This window comes from Microcaecilia unicolor, chromosome 13 (assembly GCF_901765095.1).
Source record: "Microcaecilia unicolor chromosome 13, aMicUni1.1, whole genome shotgun sequence".
Classification (NCBI taxonomy): domain Eukaryota; kingdom Metazoa; phylum Chordata; class Amphibia; order Gymnophiona; family Siphonopidae; genus Microcaecilia; species Microcaecilia unicolor.
The window spans coordinates 92,387,008-92,408,318 of NC_044043.1; the positions used below are offsets into that span (position 1 = coordinate 92,387,008).

The window sequence follows — 21,311 nt, forward strand, 5'->3', positions numbered from 1 at the left end:
ATGACTTCAACATACCCTTTGTGCAACAGCAGGCCTGAAAAAAAAACGTTAAAATCCCAACATGTCTTTGCTGCTTAGCCATGCTCTCCCATCCCACAGACCAAGTTTAGTCTCAAGTAACAGAATCAATACGCAGCAAGCTCCATGCTATTGCATTAAAAGTGTTGGCAAGATTCCCATAAACTCAAGTGTCCCGGGTGTGAACAAACAATGCATCTACTTTCCCAGTGCTTCCAAGCGGGTGGCTCCAGCTGCTGGCTTCTCACATTTGTCTCCTTCCTTTCTTCCCCTCCACCCTCTCCCACACCCATCTCATGCAGAAAACAGGGAAATAAAACACACTATGCAAATCCATTTTTTCTCATTTATTATTCTGTTTCGGTTCCTAGACAACAACCCTCTTGCCAAAAATGAAACACAAGCCTGCCTTCTAATCTTGGCCAACATTGTAAAGTATGAAGAATTTCCAAAATATGTTATCAATTCAGAGGAATGTGAGCTTACTCCTTAGGGAACTCACTATTTTAAAGAAATAAATATAATAATCCAAAGTCCTCTTCTCCACAGGTGACATCTCGCTGCAGGATCAATCCTAAAAGACAGAAGTATTTGTTAACAGTAAGTCAGAAGAACCTGAGGTACAAAGACTGTCCCATTTCAACACCATCCCAGAAGCATTCATTCAGTGCCTTAAATTGTAGCACCGAAACACGGCCCGTATCGGGTCTTTCTTCAATCAAAGTTCACTATTAAAGGATTTTGTATGAAAGAACTGTGTTCCCTTTTGTTTTTAAAGGCCCTTTGTGCTGTTTTTTTGCATGTAAAGAATATTAAAATACTTATACAATGACAATCAAAGTATTTTAACATTCTTTACATGCAAAAAAAAGCACAAAGGGCCTTTAAAAAACAAAAAGGAACACAGTTCTTTCATACAAAATCCTACGACAATCAAAGTTTTTAATATAAGTTGAGAACAAGGAAGACAAGGCCAAAACATTTCTATTCTTCAATAAATCTTGCAACTCACTTCTGCTGTTTAAGGTGTGCAGCTTTTCTTTTATAGTCCAAATTCCCTCCCCATACCCCCGTCCAAAGCAAACATTTTCTTGGGGTTATTTACCAGTAAATACCCTTTGAAAGAACATAGCATTCTAGTTTCCACATAAGTAGCTTTTACCACTTTGTTCTTGCTTTCTATAGACAGGGAGGAGGCCTGTTAATACAGACCCTGGGTGACATTTTCTCATCCTCCATAGGGAATCAATTCTTCCCCATCATCTGTACGGTCTGTGTTGCACTTTCCAAGGGGCTGCCAATGGAATGTAATACAAAGAAAGGAAAGGCGATCCTCAAATGCTCAGGGCTTGTTTGAACACTTCAAACTACCTGACTCAGCACAAGTAAAAGTCAAAATATAAATCAGAACTAGAAAGAATGCAATCTATTTCATAAATAACAGAGGTTACAAAGGACAAAATGCACAACTTAACCTAAATACTTAGTTCTAATTGTATTCCTGCTTTGAACAAAATGCTGATATTAATGCACGGGTGATTAACAGTTATCAATAAGGGCTATATATAGATACAATTACATTAGCCATTCAAGTGTTGCACAATAATTGCCCTCTTTCAATCCCCTGTCACTATTGTTTCAAGTAATAGTACATTGAAACAGTGCTACGTCAAATGGGTTCACTCGGTGGGCATTTGAACAGATGGGTACCACTAGAGGTCAAGTGAGAGCCTGTGTTCAATCGAGACCAAAACAGCAGAGTAAGCAATGGACAATTATTTGTACATAGCATGAATCCTGTATTTTGAATTGTCGTTCTGTTAAGTCTTCTTTTTCTTCTAGCTGAAGCCAACATCGAAGTCCCTTAAATTTACACTCCAGCCCATCCCTTATCTATTCAGTCATGATCACAGCATAGACCGTAGAAGTCTGCCCAGCTCCCGTTTTGTTTCCAATTACCGGCGTCGCCACCCAATCTCTGCTAAGATTCCACGGAACCATTCCTTCCAAACAGGATTCCCTTGTGTCTATCCCACGCATGTTTCAACTCCATTACCATTTTCATCTCCACCACCTCCCATGGGAGGGCATTCCACATATCCACCACCCTCTCCGTGAAAAAATACTTCCTTACATTAGCCCTGAGTCTGCCCCCCTTCAACCCCATTTCATGTCCTCTAGTTCTACCGCCTTCCCGTCTCCAGAACAGATGCATTTGCAGATTAATACCTTTCAAATATTTGAGCGTCTGTATCACATCACCCCTGTTTCTCCTTTCCTCCAAGGTATACATGTTCAGGTCAGCAAGTCTCTCCTTGTACGGTTTGCAACGCAAATCCCAAACCATTTTCGTAGCTTTTCTTTGCATCGCTTCCAGTCTTTTTACATCTTTAACAAGATATGGCCCCCAAAACTGAACACAATACTCCAAGTGGGGCCTCACCAACGACCTGTAGAGGGGCATCAACACCTCCTTTCTCAGGAAATCTAAACTACCCCAACTTGACATTTCGTCCTTTAGATTGTAAGCTCTTCTGAGCAGGGACTGTCCTTATTTGTTAATTTGTATAGCGCTGCGTAGCCCTAGTAGCGCTCTAGAAATGTTAAGTAGTAGTAGTAGTTATGCCCCTCTACGCAGCCTAGCATCCTTCTGGCCACGGCCATCGCCTTGTCGCATTGTTTCTTCACCTTCAGATCCTCCGACACCAACACCCCAAGGTCTCTCTCCTGAGTCGAGCTTACTAATCTCTCCCCTCCTATCCGGTATCTCTCTTTTGGGTTTCCGCACTCCAAGTGCATCACTCTACACTTTTTGCCATTAAATTTTAACTGCCAGACCCTCGACCACTCTTCTAACGTTCGGAGATCCCTTCTCATCGTTTCTACTCCCTCCAGGGTATCCACTCTATTGGCTATTTCCGTGTCATCCACAAAAAGGCACACTTTTCCTTCCAACCCTTCAGCAATATCTCCCACAAATATATTAAACAGTGACCTTGTAAAAGCAAAGTGGCAGCTGATTTTTACTTACCTGTTCAATTAATTGAGCAACCTTATTTAACATCCAGTGCCCTGCTTCAAGTCTTTGGTTAAAGAAACTGAAATGCGTAAGGAAGACCTCCATTGAAAGTCTGTGCACCGATAACAATGCCAGAAAATTAAACCTAAGACTGCTTAATTTCCCGAAATCTCCGATTATATCAGCTTTTGATATGTTAAAGAAATACTTTAATGAAATTCTGGCTATTCCAAAAGAAGCATATCCTCCAATCACCCGGGCTCAATATATTACAGGAAAAGGAACTTCAACACAACAGCAACAGGGATTAAATCTAACTGAATTTCTTGAAAGTTCCCTTGAAGTAATTACTGAGCGCACCACTCTTTTGGTTTCATTTGTGTTTGAATCTGATAGATATAACATCTTCCGTTTATACTTCAAGCATATGAAGGCATTATTCCTTGGTTCTAGAATACAAATGTTTCCAGACTTAAACAGAGAGACTTTGAAGCGAAGGCGTGAGTTTTTGGGTTTAAAGCAGAGGACTCTTACTCTGAAAGGAACATTCCTATTGAAATTTCCCTGCAGATGCTTTCTTTCTCTTAACTCTGTTAACTATATGTTTACCGACACAAAGAAAATGCAAAGTTTTATTGCCTTTAAAGAGGAAGAGAATCGTTCTAATCAGAACAATCCTGTAGGCTAATGCTGTTAAATTCAATTGTGGGCTTAGTAGTTCCCCTGCTCTTATGTTTATAGTATTTCTTATTTTGAATTTTTGCTTTGTGTTTTGCCTCACTTAAATAGTGGACTAAATAAATGAAAGTATTTACCTAGAGGAGGTTATACCTCCTAGATTTATATTCCTTTTTCAGTTTTTGTAAAATTCAGTTACTGCTTTTGCAGTCATGTTATGTGATTGTAAAATTAGAAAATTATAAATAAAGAATATTAATGAAAGTCTGTGCACCCTTTACAAATAGCAGTCATTAAATACTTATGAACAAGAATCCAATGCTTACTTTCACAAATTTTCCTGGCAGAAGGTAATGTTCCCTCAAATCATTCTGACAATTGGATAATGCCATGCCAATACCCAGTCCAGAGCCAAATGTGACGGGCCATGTCTTCCCTGAGGACAGAAGAAAAGGAAAAAGTTGAATACACAATTCTCATGCTAGGAGTGCCAAACTTCATATGGCTAGCCAATATATTTACAATGCTTATTCTGCAGATATTTGGGCTCAAATTAATTGCAGACATCTCTGCCTGCGACAGGACCAACGCTGCAAGGAGCACAAAATATTTTAAATGTCAGACAAAGTATGGCATCACAACAAACAGAACCAGTCAGATCTCTCTAGAATGGTTTCATCAGCTTCTAAACAGTGATAGAAAAATAGTTCGACAGTAGAAGCTAATTTTACTACACTGCACATTTATGACACCACACAATGATTAGGACATTTTCCAGAAATAGCCAAAAGTAAAATACATGGATCGCCAGAAACAGAATTTTAGATGTTTCAAATTCACAGGAAGGAATCTATGGAAAGCATTTGGAATGAGGCTCCAAATAAATGCTTTTGATATAAAAGTTTAGCAGGAATTTAAATCCATAAATTTGATATAAGCTCCTTAGGAATTAGCCTCTCTGTGGAGATTTGAGATCAGATGTCACTGCAAATATGCCACAAAGTAAGCCATTGTAAAAGCACTGTGGCTTTTAGTTTCAGTTTTCATTATCTGAGGTTGATGTGTGCAGAGGCTATTTTGCTTGGAGGTAAAATATGGTCTCTTATTATTTAAATATATATTCTGGCTTGGATACTATTTGAGTGATTCTAAAGAATTTCCAGGCTCTGTTGGCTATGACGAAGATACAGTGTTTTAATCAAACTTGTGGCGTGCAGAAGTTAGATTCAATGAGAAAGAAACCCACACTGTTTTCAAGCACAAGAACTGGACAAGCTTATAGTGTTAGTACAGAAATATTACAGTGAAATGAAGTTTATATATTAGAAAATGAGAAACGCATTGCTCTTGATTTTGTAATTTTTCACAGCATCGCATTCAGCAACATAAATGTGTTTTTTTATTCTGGATTGTGCATCAGGCTGATATGTCTGCAGCGTAGACTAGTGTCCGACTCCTTCACCTTATTTTAGTAAGAATCTATAACAGTGATGGCAAACCTATGGAACACGTGCCAGAGAGGGCACGCGGAGCCCTCTCGGCACGCGTGCCGTCGCTGGTCCGTCCGCCCTCCCTCCCACCGATCACCAGGCCGCCCGCCCTCCCTCCGAGCACCAGGGGCCCCCCCCTCCGAAATTTAAAAGGCATACCTGGTGGGGGTTAAGGTGGCGTCGGCAGCAACAGCGAAAAGTGTGTTTGCTCGGCGCACCTTCGGCCTTCCCATCTGTCTTTCAAGCTTTGGTCCCGCCCTTGCGGAAACAGGAAATGATGTCTGTTTATATGCGCCATGGCTGGTGTGAGGGGTGTGGCTATCATAGGGGTGGAGTCATATGTGGTGACCCCGCCCATAATGAGTACCGGCACCTGTTATTCAGGTTAAATTGCCCTGTTGGCACTTTGCGATAAATAATTAGATTTTGGGTTGCTGTTTGGGCACTCGGTCTCTGAACGGTTCGCCATCACTTGTCCTTTAATATAAAATGGGAAGCATCACAATGCTTTCTTCTTATTTGTTCAGTTTGTGTAAGCATAAAAAGCTGGTAATGATTCTCTTTTTTTTTTTTTTAATTGAAAATTTTTATTAAACACAATTTAAATAATACAGTATAAGGCAATGTAGCCTTCAGAATTCTGAAATACAACAAACAGTTGAATTACATCTCAATATATCATAAGTTTTAATAGTTTTCTCCCCACCCTCCCCCCTCCCACTCCTACCCTCCCCTGTTCATTATAATCCCCTGCTTGGTTAAATCCCCTATTCTGGCATCGTATTAATCCATAGTTTCTCTAAATGGATCCATTCTTTAGCATCAGGTTTGTATTTGCCCATTCTCCTATCCGTCAACTGCTCTAGGCCCACAATATTTTTGATTCTCATCTTCCATGATGCAATAGTGGGACCGATTCTTTGTTTCCAATGAGCCGCAATTTCCAACTTTGCAGCTGCTAACCCCAACCTTTTAATCCGCCTTTGCCATTTCTGGCCCCGCTTGTTTCCCCAACCTAATAGGCACCATTTTGGCTCTATTGGAAATTGTGTGTCTAGAATTTGTGTCAAATGCGTGGTAACATCAACCCAAAATGATTGTATAGCCAGACACTCCCACCATACATGCAGAAAACTACCTATCCCAGTATTACACCGCCAACATTGATCGGATATCATAGGATATATTCGTTTTAACCTGTCCGGTGTGTAATACCATCTGCTTAAAACTTTGTATGCATTTTCTTTTATTAATACACAAATAGATGCTTTTTTTACCTCCATACACACCCTTTCCCATTCCTTCACGCTCAGTTCAATATTTACAGTGGGGGAAATAAGTATTTGATCCCTTGCTGATTTTGTAAGTGTGCCCACTGACAAAGACATGAGCAGCCCATAATTGAAGGGTAGGTTATTGGTAACAGTGAGAGATAGCACATCACAAATTAAATCCGGAAAATCACATTGTGGAAAGTATATGAATTTATTTGCATTCTGCAGAGGGAAATAAGTATTTGATCCCTCTGGCAAACAAGACCTAATACTTGGTGGCAAAACCCTTGTTGGCAAGCACAGCGGTCAGACGTCTTCTGTAGTTGATGATGAGGTTTGCACACATGTCAGGAGGAATTTTGGTCCACTCCTCTTTGCAGATCATCTCTAAATCATTAAGAGTTCTGGGCTGTCGCTTGGCAACTCGCAGCTTCAGCTCCCTCCATAAGTTTTCAATGGGATTAAGGTCTGGTGACTGGCTAGGCCACTCCATGACCCTAATGTGCTTCTTCCTGAGCCACTCCTTTGTTGCCTTGGCTGTATGTTTTGGGTCATTGTCGTGCTGGAAGACCCAGCCACGACCCATTTTTAAGGCCCTGGCGGAGGGAAGGAGGTTGTCACTCAGAATTGTACGGTACATGGCCCCATCCATTCTCCCATTGATGCGGTGAAGTAGTCCTGTGCCCTTAGCAGAGAAACACCCCCAAAACATAACATTTCCACCTCCATGCTTGACAGTGGGGACGGTGTTCTTTGGGTCATAGGCAGCATTTCTCTTCCTCCAAACACGGCGAGTTGAGTTCATGCCAAAGAGCTCAATTTTTGTCTCATCTGACCACAGCACCTTCTCCCAATCACTCTCGGCATCATCCAGGTGTTCACTGGCAAACTTCAGACGGGCCGTCACATGTGCCTTCCGGAGCAGGGGGACCTTGCGGGCACTGCAGGATTGCAATCCGTTATGTCGTAATGTGTTACCAATGGTTTTCGTGGTGACAGTGGTCCCAGCTGCCTTGAGATCATTGACAAGTTCCCCCCTTGTAGTTGTAGGCTGATTTCTAACCTTCCTCATGATCAAGGATACCCCACGAGGTGAGATTTTGCGTGGAGCCCCAGATCTTTGTCGATTGACAGTCATTTTGTACTTCTTCCATTTTCTTACTATGGCACCAACAGTTGTCTCCTTCTCGCCCAGCGTCTTACTGATGGTTTTGTAGCCCATTCCAGCCTTGTGCAGGTGTATGATCTTGTCCCTGACATCCTTAGACAGCTCCTTGCTCTTGGCCATTTTGTAGAGGTTAGAGTCTGACTGATTCACTGAGTCTGTGGACAGGTGTCTTTCATACAGGTGACCATTGCCGACAGCTGTCTGTCATGCAGGTAACGAGTTGATTTGGAGCATCTACCTGGTCTGTAGGGGCCAGATCTCTTACTGGTTGGTGGGGGATCAAATACTTATTTCCCTCTGCAGAATGCAAATAAATTCATATACTTTCCACAATGTGATTTTCCGGATTTAATTTGTGATGTGCTATCTCTCACTGTTACCAATAACCTACCCTTCAATTATGGGCTGCTCATGTCTTTGTCAGTGGGCACACTTACAAAATCAGCAAGGGATCAAATACTTATTTCCCCCACTGTAGGTCTCGCTCCCACGCATTCATATAGGGTAACTTCTTCATTTTATCTCCCCTAATATACCTATAGAGTCTGGACACACCTTTCTTCCCTCCCTCCAAGGTCACCCAGATGTTTTCCAATGTCTCTCTTTCCCGTGGGTCAGACTGCAACCACCCTTGTCCCCTCATAAAATGCCTAACTTGTAAATAAGCATAATGATCGGATTCTGGCAGGTCAAATTTCCTTTGAAGGGTTACAAACTCTCTCAATACCCCTTCTGACATAAGATCCCTGAATCTTTTCAATCCCTTTCGATTCCATGATTCTCTTTTACATGTTCTCACAAAGGTCCTCTCTCAAGAGGTATTTAACTACATCTGCATTGACTTGGGAACCTAAATGTGTCAAACTTGTTGAGATGTCTTAAAACAACTCTCCCAGTTGTCAACCTGTGCTTGCAGTTCCTGGAGGGGTAATTTCCTGTAGGTTTAGCAGAGGGTTGCCCACTGCAAGCTCTGAATCGCCAGTGGTTCGTATTCACACAACCAACCTTTACTTTCTGGTTTCGGAGAAAACCAGGTGGTACGTTTTGGCCAAAATTGAAAACAAACCAATTTTGGTAGGCTTATACCTGTAGATTAAGCATATCCAAGACTGTTTTTTTTGGGGGGGTGGAACGGACACACATACATTTTGTGCTGTACTTACTTTTAAAGAACAGGACTGAAAAAACTATTCCTAAGCCAAACCCAGCACCTGAAAGCAGAGGAAAAAAAAATGTTAAAAAAGTGTAAGACCACCACAGAAGCAAATCACGAGAGTGACGGTGCAATGATTAAAACACTATATAATTCCATGTAGAGTGCCGGTAGCAATTCACCAGGCCGTGGAAGTAGGCACAAGTACCTGCCAAATGCTGCAGTTTTCACTTCTCCCACAGACTGAGTGTTCATAACCACAGCCCCCCCCTCCCCCCGTTTCCTGAAATTCTCTCACTAATTTGCACAGTAAATGTACACTTGGATATCATAAAGTCATTTTCCAAGTGGTGTGTCCAGATCAATTTTTTTTGTTTCTGAAGAAAGGGATCTTTTTTAGTAATGCTGGAAAAGATTGGGGGGGGGAGGAGGGAGGGAAGAAGGGGAAGGTAGAAAGGAGCTAGGATTTCATGGAGGAAAGGCACAAATATCAAAAGGAGAGGCACACAGTCCTCCAAGCATTGGGAATGAATAGGAAACTAACTCATTATCATACTTTTGAATACATTAGCATGCTAATTATTTATTTTATTGCATTTGTATCCCACATTCCCCCACCTATTTGCAGGCTCAATGTGGCTTACATAGATTTGTAAACATTGTCATTTCAGGATATCAGATACAGTTAGTAATGTGTAACAATCAAGGAAGGGAAGAGAGAAGAAGGAAGAAAGTGAATAGGGGTGGTTATAGAAGGTGGGCGTTCATAATTGAGTGGGTTGCTGAGGTGACTTAGTGAGGCGATAGGTTCTCAATTGTAGGCCTTGTTGAAGAAGAATGTTTTCAGGGATTTTCGAAAGATAGTTGTTTCGTTGATTGCTTTCAAGTCTGTAGGTAACGCATTCCATAACTGCGTGCTCATGTAGGAGAAGGTTGCGCTGAGAGACGAAGAGCTCGTTGGTTCACGTGCTCATCGGCTCTCAACATTCGGCCATAGCAAATGCGGGTGTTAGTTCACCGCTAATGGCCTCTAGCATCCACATATGCTTCTGAGCATCAAGGCCTAAGTGACTTAAGGTCACAAGGAATATCGGTGATATTTGAACTTGGCTTTCCTGATTCTCAGTCTGCTGCTTTAACCATTAGGTTACTCCTCCACGCCATTACAGTTGTGGAAACTTGGTGGCACTTTCCTAAACACTACTGTATGTATATGTGAGGGCGGCTCCAGTATGATTCTGCAAACTTCATATATAACGGCTGAATGTAAATCCTATTCTTTTCAGTTTTTGTATTTTGAGATAAAGGACTATCCGCCTTTTATACAAGGACTAGCCGTTGAGCCCGTGTAAACAGGCTAGTTTTGGAATGGGGGGGGGGGGGTTCTGAGCCCCCCCCCCCCCCCCGAGCACTGTCTGTTATTGAACTTACATCGCACCACGCAGACGCAGCAGGCACATCAGCAAAGCTGCCATCGGGACGGGCTTCCTTCTCTGCCTGTGTCCCGCCCTCGTGTGACGTAACGCGGCGAGGGCGGGACACAGGCAGAGAAGGAAGCCCGTCCCGACGGCAGCTTTGCTGATGTGCCTGCTGTGTCTGCGTGGTGCGATGTAAGTTCAATAAGAAAGACAGTGCTCGGGTTGGGTGGAGGGGCAGCGGTGGCGGAGACTCCGGGTGGGGGGAGCGGTAGCAGTGACCTGGGGGGGGGGGGAGGGCGAAGCGGTTGCGAGTACGTCTGCGGCATGCGCAGTAGAGACTTCCCGCTCTGTCCCGCCCCCCTCATCACATATTGATGCAGGGGCGGGGCAGAGCGGGAAGTCTCTACTGCGCATTTGCGAGTGAGTACGACACTCGCCTTTTATATGTTTGATTAAATAGTGCTTCAGCCCATTCATTTTTCTTGCTAGCACAGCTGGCAGGTCTCATCTCAGCAGAAAGTTTATTCTATCAGGGATAATTACTAGCTGCAAGATTTCATAAAACAAACTGCTTGACCTCTGAACCATAATTTGTTTCCATTCAACCTTCTTGCACTGTGTAGCAGTATGGCTTTGACATTTTGCTCTGATTGCTCCACTATACAAATGTGAACTGCAGATAAAAACTTTAGAAGGGAGACAGATAAGTCTGGGAGTCTCTAAAGCCTTGGTCTTCATTCCCAGTTCTCAAGAGCCACCAAAAGGTCACATTTTCAGGATATGCCCTAATGAATGTGAATGAAAGGGATTTCCACTCAATGGAGGTAGAGGGCAGGCAAATCTCTCTCATGCATATTCATAAGGGATATTCTAAATAACCTGCTGGTGACCCTTAAGAATTGGGAGTGAAGACCAAGCTAAGGAAACACCGGCTCTTAACTACCAAACTGATGTTAAACATCATTGGCTTTCCAGCTTAGATCCCCCTTTCACTAATTCCCTTATAGAGCCCAGGTGTGACAACTGAAGAAAACGGCAGATGTAGGTGGATGGATAGCAGGTAGAGGAATAGCATTCAGGATAAGGTCATGAAGGTGAGAAGCCTGGAGCAGCTAACCCAGGGAAAACCGAGGTGGAGGAGGGAATCCAGGAAGTTTGTGCAACAAGGCATCGAGACACTTTCAAAGAAAAGTAGGTAGGAAACAAGATTGCTGTTAAAAACAAGTTCAACTTCAAGCAGGTAGATTAAATGAAAGGAAAAAGTTGTTTGATGTATTGGGCTTTTGATTAGAGATTTAATAACTGACAGGGGTTAGGCAGCTGTGATCCGTGTGAGATCAGACAGAGGCTGTTCCTCACTGCAAGTCGCCCCAACAAAATGACGCCAGTTCCCGCACGCTCCTTCATCAAACTGTGCACAGGACCTGCTGGAGAGCCCAAAGTAGACACTCATAAACTTTTTCAACTCGTGAACAAACTACTAGACACCACACCGGTTACCACAACCGACACAGACACCCCATCAGCAGACAACCTTGCTAAATACTTTAATGAGAAAATTATAAAACTACGATTCACATTACCACTTAATACCACCGACCACGAAAAATTCATTGACTGCCTAGACCCAATCCCCAATGAATACCCAGAAGACCAAATCTGGACAAACTTCGATCTACTGACCGACGAAACCATCACCCAAGCAATCAACAGGTTTGCCAAATCCCACTGCAAACTGGACATATGTCCCAACAACCTAATAAAATCTGCCCCTCAGCGCTTCATAACAGACCTCACGTCACACCTAAACTCCATGTTACAACATGGATTCTTCCCTAAGGATAAAGGAAACATACTACTCACTCCAATACCTAAAGATTCAAAGAAAAAAGCAAATGACATAACCAACTACCGCCCGGTAGCATCCATCCCTCTGGCAGTCAAACTAATGGAAAGTATGGTAACCAACCAACTCACCGACTACCTAAACAAATTCTCAATACTACATGAATCACAATCAGGATTTCGATCCAACCACAGCACCGAAACAGTACTAATCGCTCTCCTAACCAAATTCAAACAAACAATTGCAACTGGCAATAGTGTACTCCTCCTACAATTTGACATGTCCAGCCCAACCCCGTCAGCAGGTCCAACAGTGGGCCCACCACTTGTTGCCATTCACCCCGAATGTCACAAGCACAGCACAATGCGGTCCTAAGTGGTGAGTTAAGATCGCTCCTCTGCACCAACTACAATGTGCAGCTGCTCCCAAGCGGTCACAGATGAAAAAGACTCAGGACTGTCCCACGCTCGCCAGTAAACCTCTTTCCTCCCCTCCCCCATCCCTTTTTTTTAAAGGTTTTGCTGGAAAAGGAGAACTCTACAGGAAACAGGGATGAGGTGAAGGGAGGAAAGAAGTAAATTCACGAGGCACCAGACACAGGGATCTGAAGACCTCCAGATATGACTCTGCGGACTCAAGTCACCCGCAAAACAACTGGGGACAGGGTTGACCAGCTGGGGACCAGTAACAAATCACTCAGAACCAGAGGCTGAAAAGTGTGTCCATCCACCTGCTGGAGATTGAAAATATTGAGGAATTGGCTTGGATACCTAGAGACAGCTGTCTCGGCTCAGGTTTTCCCGTTCTCTGTTATTATTATTTGTTGCATTTGTATCCCATATTTTCCCACCTTTTTGCAGGCTCAATGTGGCTTACATATTACCGTTAGCAGCGTTAGCTGATTCCGGTCTGAACAAATACATGGTATGAATGAATACAAGGTGATATTGTGAACATTAGGTACATGTATGGTAGGTACAATTGGGGGGAACTTAGGGAGGGGGGAGGGAGGAGGAGTCAAGTAATGTCCATTATGTTCTTTGGTTACATTGTGTCGCAGGTGTTCATGTCTTTTTATGTTGGGTCGGTGGGGTATGCTCTTTTGAGCAGGTCTGTTTTTAGTGCTTTCCGGAAATTAAGGTGGTCTGGCATAGTTTTTAATTTTTTTGGCAGTGTGTTCCACAGTTGTGCGCTTAAAAAGGAAAAACTGGATGCATAGGTGGATTTGTATTTGAGTCCTTTGTTGCTTGGGTAGTGGAGGTTTAGGTATGATCGTGCAGATTTTGTGGTGTTTCTGGTTGGAAGGTCAATAAGCTCTGTCATGTATCCAGGTGCCTCACCGTAAATAATTTTATGAACAGTTGTGCAGATTTTGAAGGTGATACGTTCTTTGATTGGTAGCCAATGCAGTTTTTCTCGGAGTGGTTTGGCGCTGTCAAAACTCGTTTTCCAAATATAAGCCTGGCTGCTGTGTTTTGGGCGGTCTGAAATTTTTTTATGATTTGGTCTTTGCATCCCACATAGATTCCATTACAGTAGTCTGCGTGGCTTAGTACCATTGATTGTGTCAGGTTACTAAATATTTCCCTTGGGAAGAATGGTTTCATGCGTTTGAGTTTCCACATTGAGAAAAACATTTTCTTTATGGTGGATTTCGCTTGAGTCTCTAGTGAGAGGTTACGGTCGATTGTTACTCCGAGAATTTTCAGGCTGTCTAAGAGAGGGAGGGTGTATCCTGGGGTGTTAATGTTTGTGGGTTTGTATGGGTTGTATTGGGATGCGATGATGAGGCAGTGTGTTTTTTTCTGTATTGAGTTTTAGTTGGAATGCATTAGCCCATGAGTTCATAATGTTTAAGCTGAGCTTGATTTCGTTGGTGATATCTCCGCCTACTGGTTGATAGACACAACTGACAAGAGGGACTGGATGTCAAGAGACAGAAAACTGAAAACCTGAGCTGAGATCTTTCTCCACCTACTGGTTGATGGACAACAACTACAACTGGAATAGTGGGAAGCTTACATAATGAAGTGTGATTTCCCAGACAGCTAGAAAAAATAAATTTTACCATTTATACTCGCATATAGATAGCGAAAGTTTGACCATTTTTACATCAATCTACCAGCATTTCCATTCCCCCCGGTGTTCCCATAATGCAATTCCCGTCATGCTAAATCCTGCTCTCTTGAGGACCAATGAAGGTATTAACCTCGTGTTTTCCTTTTAATTTCTTTTTTTGTGCTCTAAAGGTGTTTAGCCTGGTGGGGGGAAGGAACTCAGGGACAGAGACCAGGATCTGAAGACCTCCAGATATATCTCCCTAACAGCCTAAATGCCCAATAAGCTCAACTGAGAACCAGTTGACCTTTAGTGTCCCTCAAAACTGGAGACTGCAAAATATGTCCATCCACTTGCTGGAGATAGAAAATACCGAAGAACTAGGCTGCCTCACATAGAATATATGGCACAGCTCAGTTCTGTGTTTTCTCTCTTCACCTGCTGGTTTGATGGACATAACTACCATAAATTCTAGAATAGTGGGAAATAACGATATAAAAATTCTGTTTATATTAGTGTCTAGATTAGTGCAAAACTGTCCAGCTCCAAGTGATGAAACTAGTTCTGTTTTTTCCCCCCCTTTTACCTCTTCTTTTTTGTTAACTCACTTTAGGTAGACAATAGGGTCATTAAAAGCATCTAAATGTGAAGCTATACATTTCCTTAACCCCTGCATGACAACTCCCTCTGCCCCCTCAATTTAGGGCTACTCTATTATTACTTTCAGTGATTTGGTCAAAGTTTTAGGTGTCCCATTTAATAATAAACTAAGTTTAAACCTCAACTCTGCCCTATGCTCCTCTTTCTTTGCACCAAAGAATCTGCTCCAGAAAACCTTTCCTACCATTTTTCTGTGTCATAAGTACATAAGTACATAAGTAGATAAGTAGTGCCATACTGGGAAAGACCAAAGGTCCATCTAGCCCAGCATCCTGTCACCAACAGTGGCCAATCCAGGTCAAGGGCACCTGGCACGCTCCCCAAACGTAAAAACATTCCAGACAAGTTATACCTAAAAATGCGGAATTTTTCCAAGTCCATTTAATAGCGGTCTATGGACTTGTCCTTTAGGAATCTATCTAACCCCTTTTTAAACTCCGTCAAGCTAACCGCCCGTACCACGTTCTCCGGCAACGAATTCCAGAGTCTAATTACACGTTGGGTGAAGAAAAATTTTCTCCGATTCGTTTTAAATTTACCACACTGTAGCTTCAACTCATGCCCTCTAGTCCTAGTATTTTTGGATAGCGTGAACAGTCGCTTCACATCCACCCGATCCATTCCACTCATTATTTTATACACTTCTATCATATCTCCCCTCAGCCGTCTCTTCTCCAAGCTGAAAAGCCCTAGCCTTCTCAGCCTCTCTTCATAGGAAAGTCGTCCCATCCCCACTATCATTTTCGTCGCCCTTCGCTGTACCTTTTCCAATTCTACTATATCTTTTTTGAGATACGGAGACCAGTACTGAACACAATACTCCAGGTGCGGTCGCACCATGGAGCGATACAACGGCATTATAACATCCGCACACCTGGACTCCATACCCTTCCTAATAACACCCAACATTCTATTCGCTTTCCTAGCCGCAGCAGCACACTGAGCAGAAGGTTTCAGCGTATCATCGACGACGACACCCAGATCCCTTTCTTGATCCGTAACTCCTAACGCGGAACCTTGCAAGACGTAGCTATAATTCGGGTTCCTCTTACCCACATGCATCACTTTGCACTTGTCAACATTGAACTTCATCTGCCACTTGCACGCCCATTCTCCCAGTCTCGCAAGGTCCTCCTGTAATCGTTCACATTCCTCCTGCGACATTAATTTTGTCTTTAGCCATCACTCATTTGGAGTGCTGCAGTGCATTATATTCAGGATTAGCTCTCTCTTCTCACAAGTACTTGCAGCTAATACAATCCACTGCAGTTAAACTACTCCATAAAGCTTGCTGCTTTGATTCTATATCTCCATTGCTGATCTCTGAACACTGGCTCCTAGTTTCCAAACACATTCAGTTTTTAAACTTTTGGTCTTGGTTCACAAAGGATGTCTTCCTTTCACCCCAGATTATATTGCTAATCTACTGGTCCCATATGCCCCAGCACGACTTCTGTGTTCCTCACAACTGCACTTGTACAGTTTCCCTCTCCCTCCTGCTTATGGTTAGAAGTCACAGAAGACACAGTTTTCAGCTACTACGGCTCCAAATGATGGAAACACTTCCAGTGGCACTCAGATTAGAGTCTTCCTATACAACATTTTAAAAAACAGATTAAAGGCTGGATCTTCCACCAAACCTTTCCTCCTCATATGCCATCTGGATGGCACTAACCCTCCTCTTTTCTCTACACCTCCAATGCTATTCCTTCTCCTCTGATGCCTCCTTTTCTCTTCCCCACCAAGACTGCCCTGTAGCCAATACTGTAAACCGCTTTGCTGCATGTGGTGTATGACTGATGGTATAATCAAGTCTACTATAACCATAATAATTCTGATATGACCATAAAGCCATCGCTCCAGTAGATGTGTCGTATAACTATGATTGAAAATAGTAGTAGCCAGGGCTGGAAACATATTTAGAAACCCTGGGTGCCAGAGAAAAAAAGTTTTTTTTTCACTTGTTCTTCCTAATCCAAGAGAATGCTGGAAAGAAACTATAAATAAGGGGTCAAAAATGTCTGTCCATTTGACTAAGGCAAAACTCTTTGGAAAGAGGCCAAATCTGGCCTGAGGGAAAGACATCTAGTTGAAAATGCTCCAGACCGTATACCAAGCGTTTCAGAGAAATAAAGTCCCCCCCCCTCCCTGCCAAATGGCCAAACGTATTACTACGGGCAAGGGAGTTCTAGAATCTGTATCACAAAGTATTGCTATATAGAGACAAATTTACAGAATTGTTTCTTTCAAATGTGCCTTCCCCATTTCTTATCCTCTCCCAGCTACTCATACATAGATAGGCATGCTCTGCATGCTTCCCCCTCCAAACACTCCTCCACCCTACCCTTGCTGTGTTGGCTGTTAGTAATTCACATTTGTATTTTCCTTCCTGTAAGTTATATTGTGAAATCTAGTGAGTGAATTGTAGAGTGTTATAAATAGTGAATGAACAGTGTCCTTTGCTACTGGTTGTGGTGGGGTCAATTTTTAAATGGAGATACACATTCACTGGCCACACAACTCTGCCATCCATGCATTTTCCCCCTACTGTAGTGTCATGCTTAAAATACACCCAAGAACCTCGATATTATCCATATAGTAAAAGGGCAGAGGGAGGACAGAATAAGGACTGAACCACAAAATTATCCAGATAAGCAGCTGAATAGCAGACCTAAATGAAAGGATTAGTGAAGAGGCCACCATAACATATCCAATGCTTAAAATAAAATGGTGACTGCTGAGAATTCTCTTCTATTTTGTACCTGCTGTTTTGGTATAGTAGCACCCTGTGGTTTAAACAAAATGCATTCTTTGAATCCGGTTAACAGTGATATCTATCATAGTTTACTTTAGCCTTCTTTCCAAATGCAATGTTCAGGTACCACTCTCCTCTTCAGATCACAGGAGAGTCTCCACAGTAAGACAGATACAAACATACAGACACAAACATGGAAGAGTGGAGGAGTGGCCTAGTGGTTAGGGTGGTGGACTTTGGTCCTGGGGAACTGAGTTCAATTCCCACTGCAGGCACAGGCAGCTCCTTGTGACTCTGGGCAAGTCACTTAACCCTCCATTGCCCCATGTAAGCCGCATTGAGCCTGCCATGAGTGGGAAAGCGCGGGGTACAAATGTAACAAAAATAAAATAGATACTATTGGAGATTCTACATGGAATGTAACAAAACAAACAAAAATTTATTTCCAACCTCGTGTCACACTGCATGCTTTCTTCACTTCTTTTGTTAATCCTATTGTGGTTTTATTTTTTTTTTCCTTAATGTTACACATCAAGTACGCAACTGTGTGCACCCTGGCTCTCTGGGACTTTTCCAGCCCTAGTCATGATTATAAAACAGTTTATAATGCTTAACTCTGCACTATTCTCTAAGAATACAACCACATGTTTTTACCAAAGCAAAAAAATCTGCTTTATGTATACAAGATTTTCCTATAAAAAGATAAGAAGCACTCTAGCAGACCGATGGCTTTTACAGGTTCAAGTTCTCACATGCTTAATTTCCTTTTAAAAGGTAACGTGTTACCTCAAAGGGCCCGCCACTTGATCAGGGCATGCAAACTCTACAGCTGTTTTCACTAAAGATCGGCACCTCCAGGCTAGGCTTTTACTTTAACAATAAAACATGAAAGGTTTATCTTACAATAAAAATAAGCCAGCATGAAACAAATAAGATGGCCTTCTTGGCAATGGATGAACAGGGTGGGGGAGGTTTGCACAACAGATTCCTTGAAGGTAGGGGCCACGTGAAAAAGGAGTTCAAAGCATTTTCACCTTCCCTGTAACAGTTTTAAACAATTTAAGTGGCAAAACAGCCTCTTCAGCACTTCATCTACCATTGCAGCTTTAACCAGCTGATTTTCATAGGGAGTGGAGGAGTGACCAAGTGGTTAGGGTGGTGGACTTTGGTCCTGGGGAACTGAGTTAGATTCCCACTTCAGGCACAGGCAGCTCCTTGTGACTCTGGGCAAGTCACTTAACCCTCCATTGCCCCATGTAAGCCGCACTGAGCCTGCCATGAATGGGAAAGCGCGGGGTACAAATGTAACAACAACTCTATGGCAACATTATGGTGTATGGGTACTCTCAAACAATATAACCCTTCTTCCAACTACCAGCAAATTGCAAGTAGGGCGATAATGCATCATCACCAACAGAAGGTGGGACTCTTTATAGTCTAATAATCCTTGGGACTGGGGAAACAAACCATGAAAAATGCTACATGATTCCCAGATTAGGAATTAGAGGAGCACCTGCCTGATGTAAGGATTTAGAGTGAACCGTTTCCCATGACTGGCAAAAAATAGCCAGCCTAAACAGATTAATAACACCAACATTATCTATAAGTTATCTAACAAAATGATCAACTTAGGTACAAAGCAAAAATGTATGTCTTACCTGATAATTTTCTTTCCTTTAGTCCTGCCAGACCAGTCCAGACAAATGGGTAGTAGTGCTAACCCATCAGCGAATAAAGACAGAAACAGAAAGTACATCCATGTGATTTGGCCTAAGGCCCTGCACAGCTGTAGAATGCTCAGTACACTGTCTAGCCAAGCCATGGTGCTTGACGCCAAACAGATGGACCAATGAAGAAAAGGAGAGTGAAACTCGATCTTCACCATCATAGAGAGCAGACAGTGTGCAATCCTCAACCAACCTCTAGATCTTTCACTGGGTCAGGAGTGGCACAAGCAGCCCACATGATACTGAATCAAGGTGGTTTAACCTCCGTTGACAGCCAGGTATTACACCAAGGCAGGATGTAAATAGTCAGCCAAAACACAATTGAAGAAAACAGGGAAACAACTAACATAGTCCACCAAGTCAGGAGACAAGGCCTCTTCACCGTGACTGGAGAAAGAAGGATCAGCGTGATACTGAACCAAGCAGGCTTAGCCTCCGCTGACAGAGCCCACCATAAGTCAGGAGGTATGTCTTCAGCCAAAACGCAACTGAAGGAAATAGACAAACTCTCAAAATGCTGCTGTCAGCACCCTCAGCTTGCACACCAACATGAAGTCTGCCGCTGGGAAGGAGATGCAAGCCTCCTGATCGCAAATGGCAACAAAGGAAAAATAACATTCTAAACCTCTGCGCGACTCCCAAGCCTCCCAATGCAAAGAAGAAACTTGCGCACTTGAACAGCCCTAAGACATGAGCAGCCCAAAAGGGGCTGTGCCTAATTAATGCCAGCAATGACTGTCTCACCCATGGGTAAGGAATGACAGCATATTTTGTGTTTTGTTTTTTCAAAGAAATGTCCAGCAAAGAACCGTCACTTCAAAGCTGAATTGCCACCATACCAGCCCAGAAAGAGGAGCCGCCAGAAACAAAATAAAAAGCGAGACTTCTTCACACATTACAAGATGAAGCGTACAGCCGGCAACAAAACGAGGACCTGTGCTATTATCGTATGGCAGCCCAGATGTAGAATATGGTGCCAAAACCGAAGGCAAAAAGGAGAGCAGAATGAAACAGTGTTCCCTGGAGCAGCCGACAGCACTCCCTCTAGTCCGGTCGACCAAAGCTCACAAACCAATGAGGATGCTGCTCAGAAACATACTACTCTTTTTTTTTTTTTTTAAACCGAAACTAAAGCACGGATTGCCTTCAACACCACACAGTGCCCGGTAACGTTTCGCCACCGCTGATGTCAACTGCAGGAAGGAACAGTGGGGCAGGGACCTGACCTGGCATCACCAGTTTCCCCCCAGCTCCAAATACACTGCACCGCAGTTCAACAGGGACCCTCTTCCTGGACAGGAATTGCTGCTCCAATGAATGACTAAGAGGTTCGTGTGCATGTGCCTCCCCCCAGCCAGAAGCTTACTGAGCCATACAGATGGAAGCTGCATCTACAATCCACCAGAGACAGAATACACTGAGCATTCTACAGCTGTGCAGGACCTTAAGAGGGTAAATCACATGGATCTACTTTCTGTTTCTGTCTCCATCTGCTGGTGGATAAGCACAACTACCCATTCATCTGGACTGGTCTGGCAAGGACACAAAGGAAAGCCAGATCAATGGAACTAGAAGACTGCTAAATCCCCCTTGTCACGATCACCTTAAGCAACTTACTAAAATTCATCTGCCTAATCTTACGATCAAGTAAAATTAAATAGATTCTTCAACTGACACCTGAACCCAGTAAAACACTGTTAAAGTCACTATTTTTCATACTGGAGTTCTTGGCAATTTGTCGTAATGCCAATATTGGCACCTGGGTTAATCACTTGTCGGAAGCATTGAACAATCTCCATTTAATGTGAAATTCATTCAGTTTCCAGCAACAGTGATATTCTCTAACACAGGGCTTAACTAAGCTCCTCACAGTTCATTGTGGTTGCAGCCATTTGGATCCCTGCCAGCTGAAAGAAGTGGTTGGAGGACCCATCCCCTTCCCAACCATCTTGATACTCTTGCTCTCCACAAGATGATCAGAGGCAATATGGATAAAATTTTTTACTGAAAGTGGTATGCCCAAGGGCAGCATGATCGAGTCAAGAGT

General features: G+C 43.0%; 1 protein-coding gene across 1 annotated transcript in view; it reads right to left on the reverse strand.

Moving 5' to 3' along the window:
• Window positions 1–350: 350 nt before the first annotated feature.
• MICOS10 (mitochondrial contact site and cristae organizing system subunit 10) overlaps window positions 351–21,311 on the reverse strand; it is a 33,691-nt gene continuing 12,730 nt past the window's right edge. The window contains exons 2-4 of the mRNA XM_030222580.1: window positions 8,811–8,858; window positions 4,042–4,151; window positions 351–592 (exon numbers count right to left, since the gene is read on the reverse strand). Coding sequence (XP_030078440.1) covers window positions 587–592; window positions 4,042–4,151; window positions 8,811–8,858 — 164 coding nt within the window. The 3' untranslated portion in view covers window positions 351–586. The remainder of the gene's footprint in view (window positions 593–4,041; window positions 4,152–8,810; window positions 8,859–21,311) is intronic.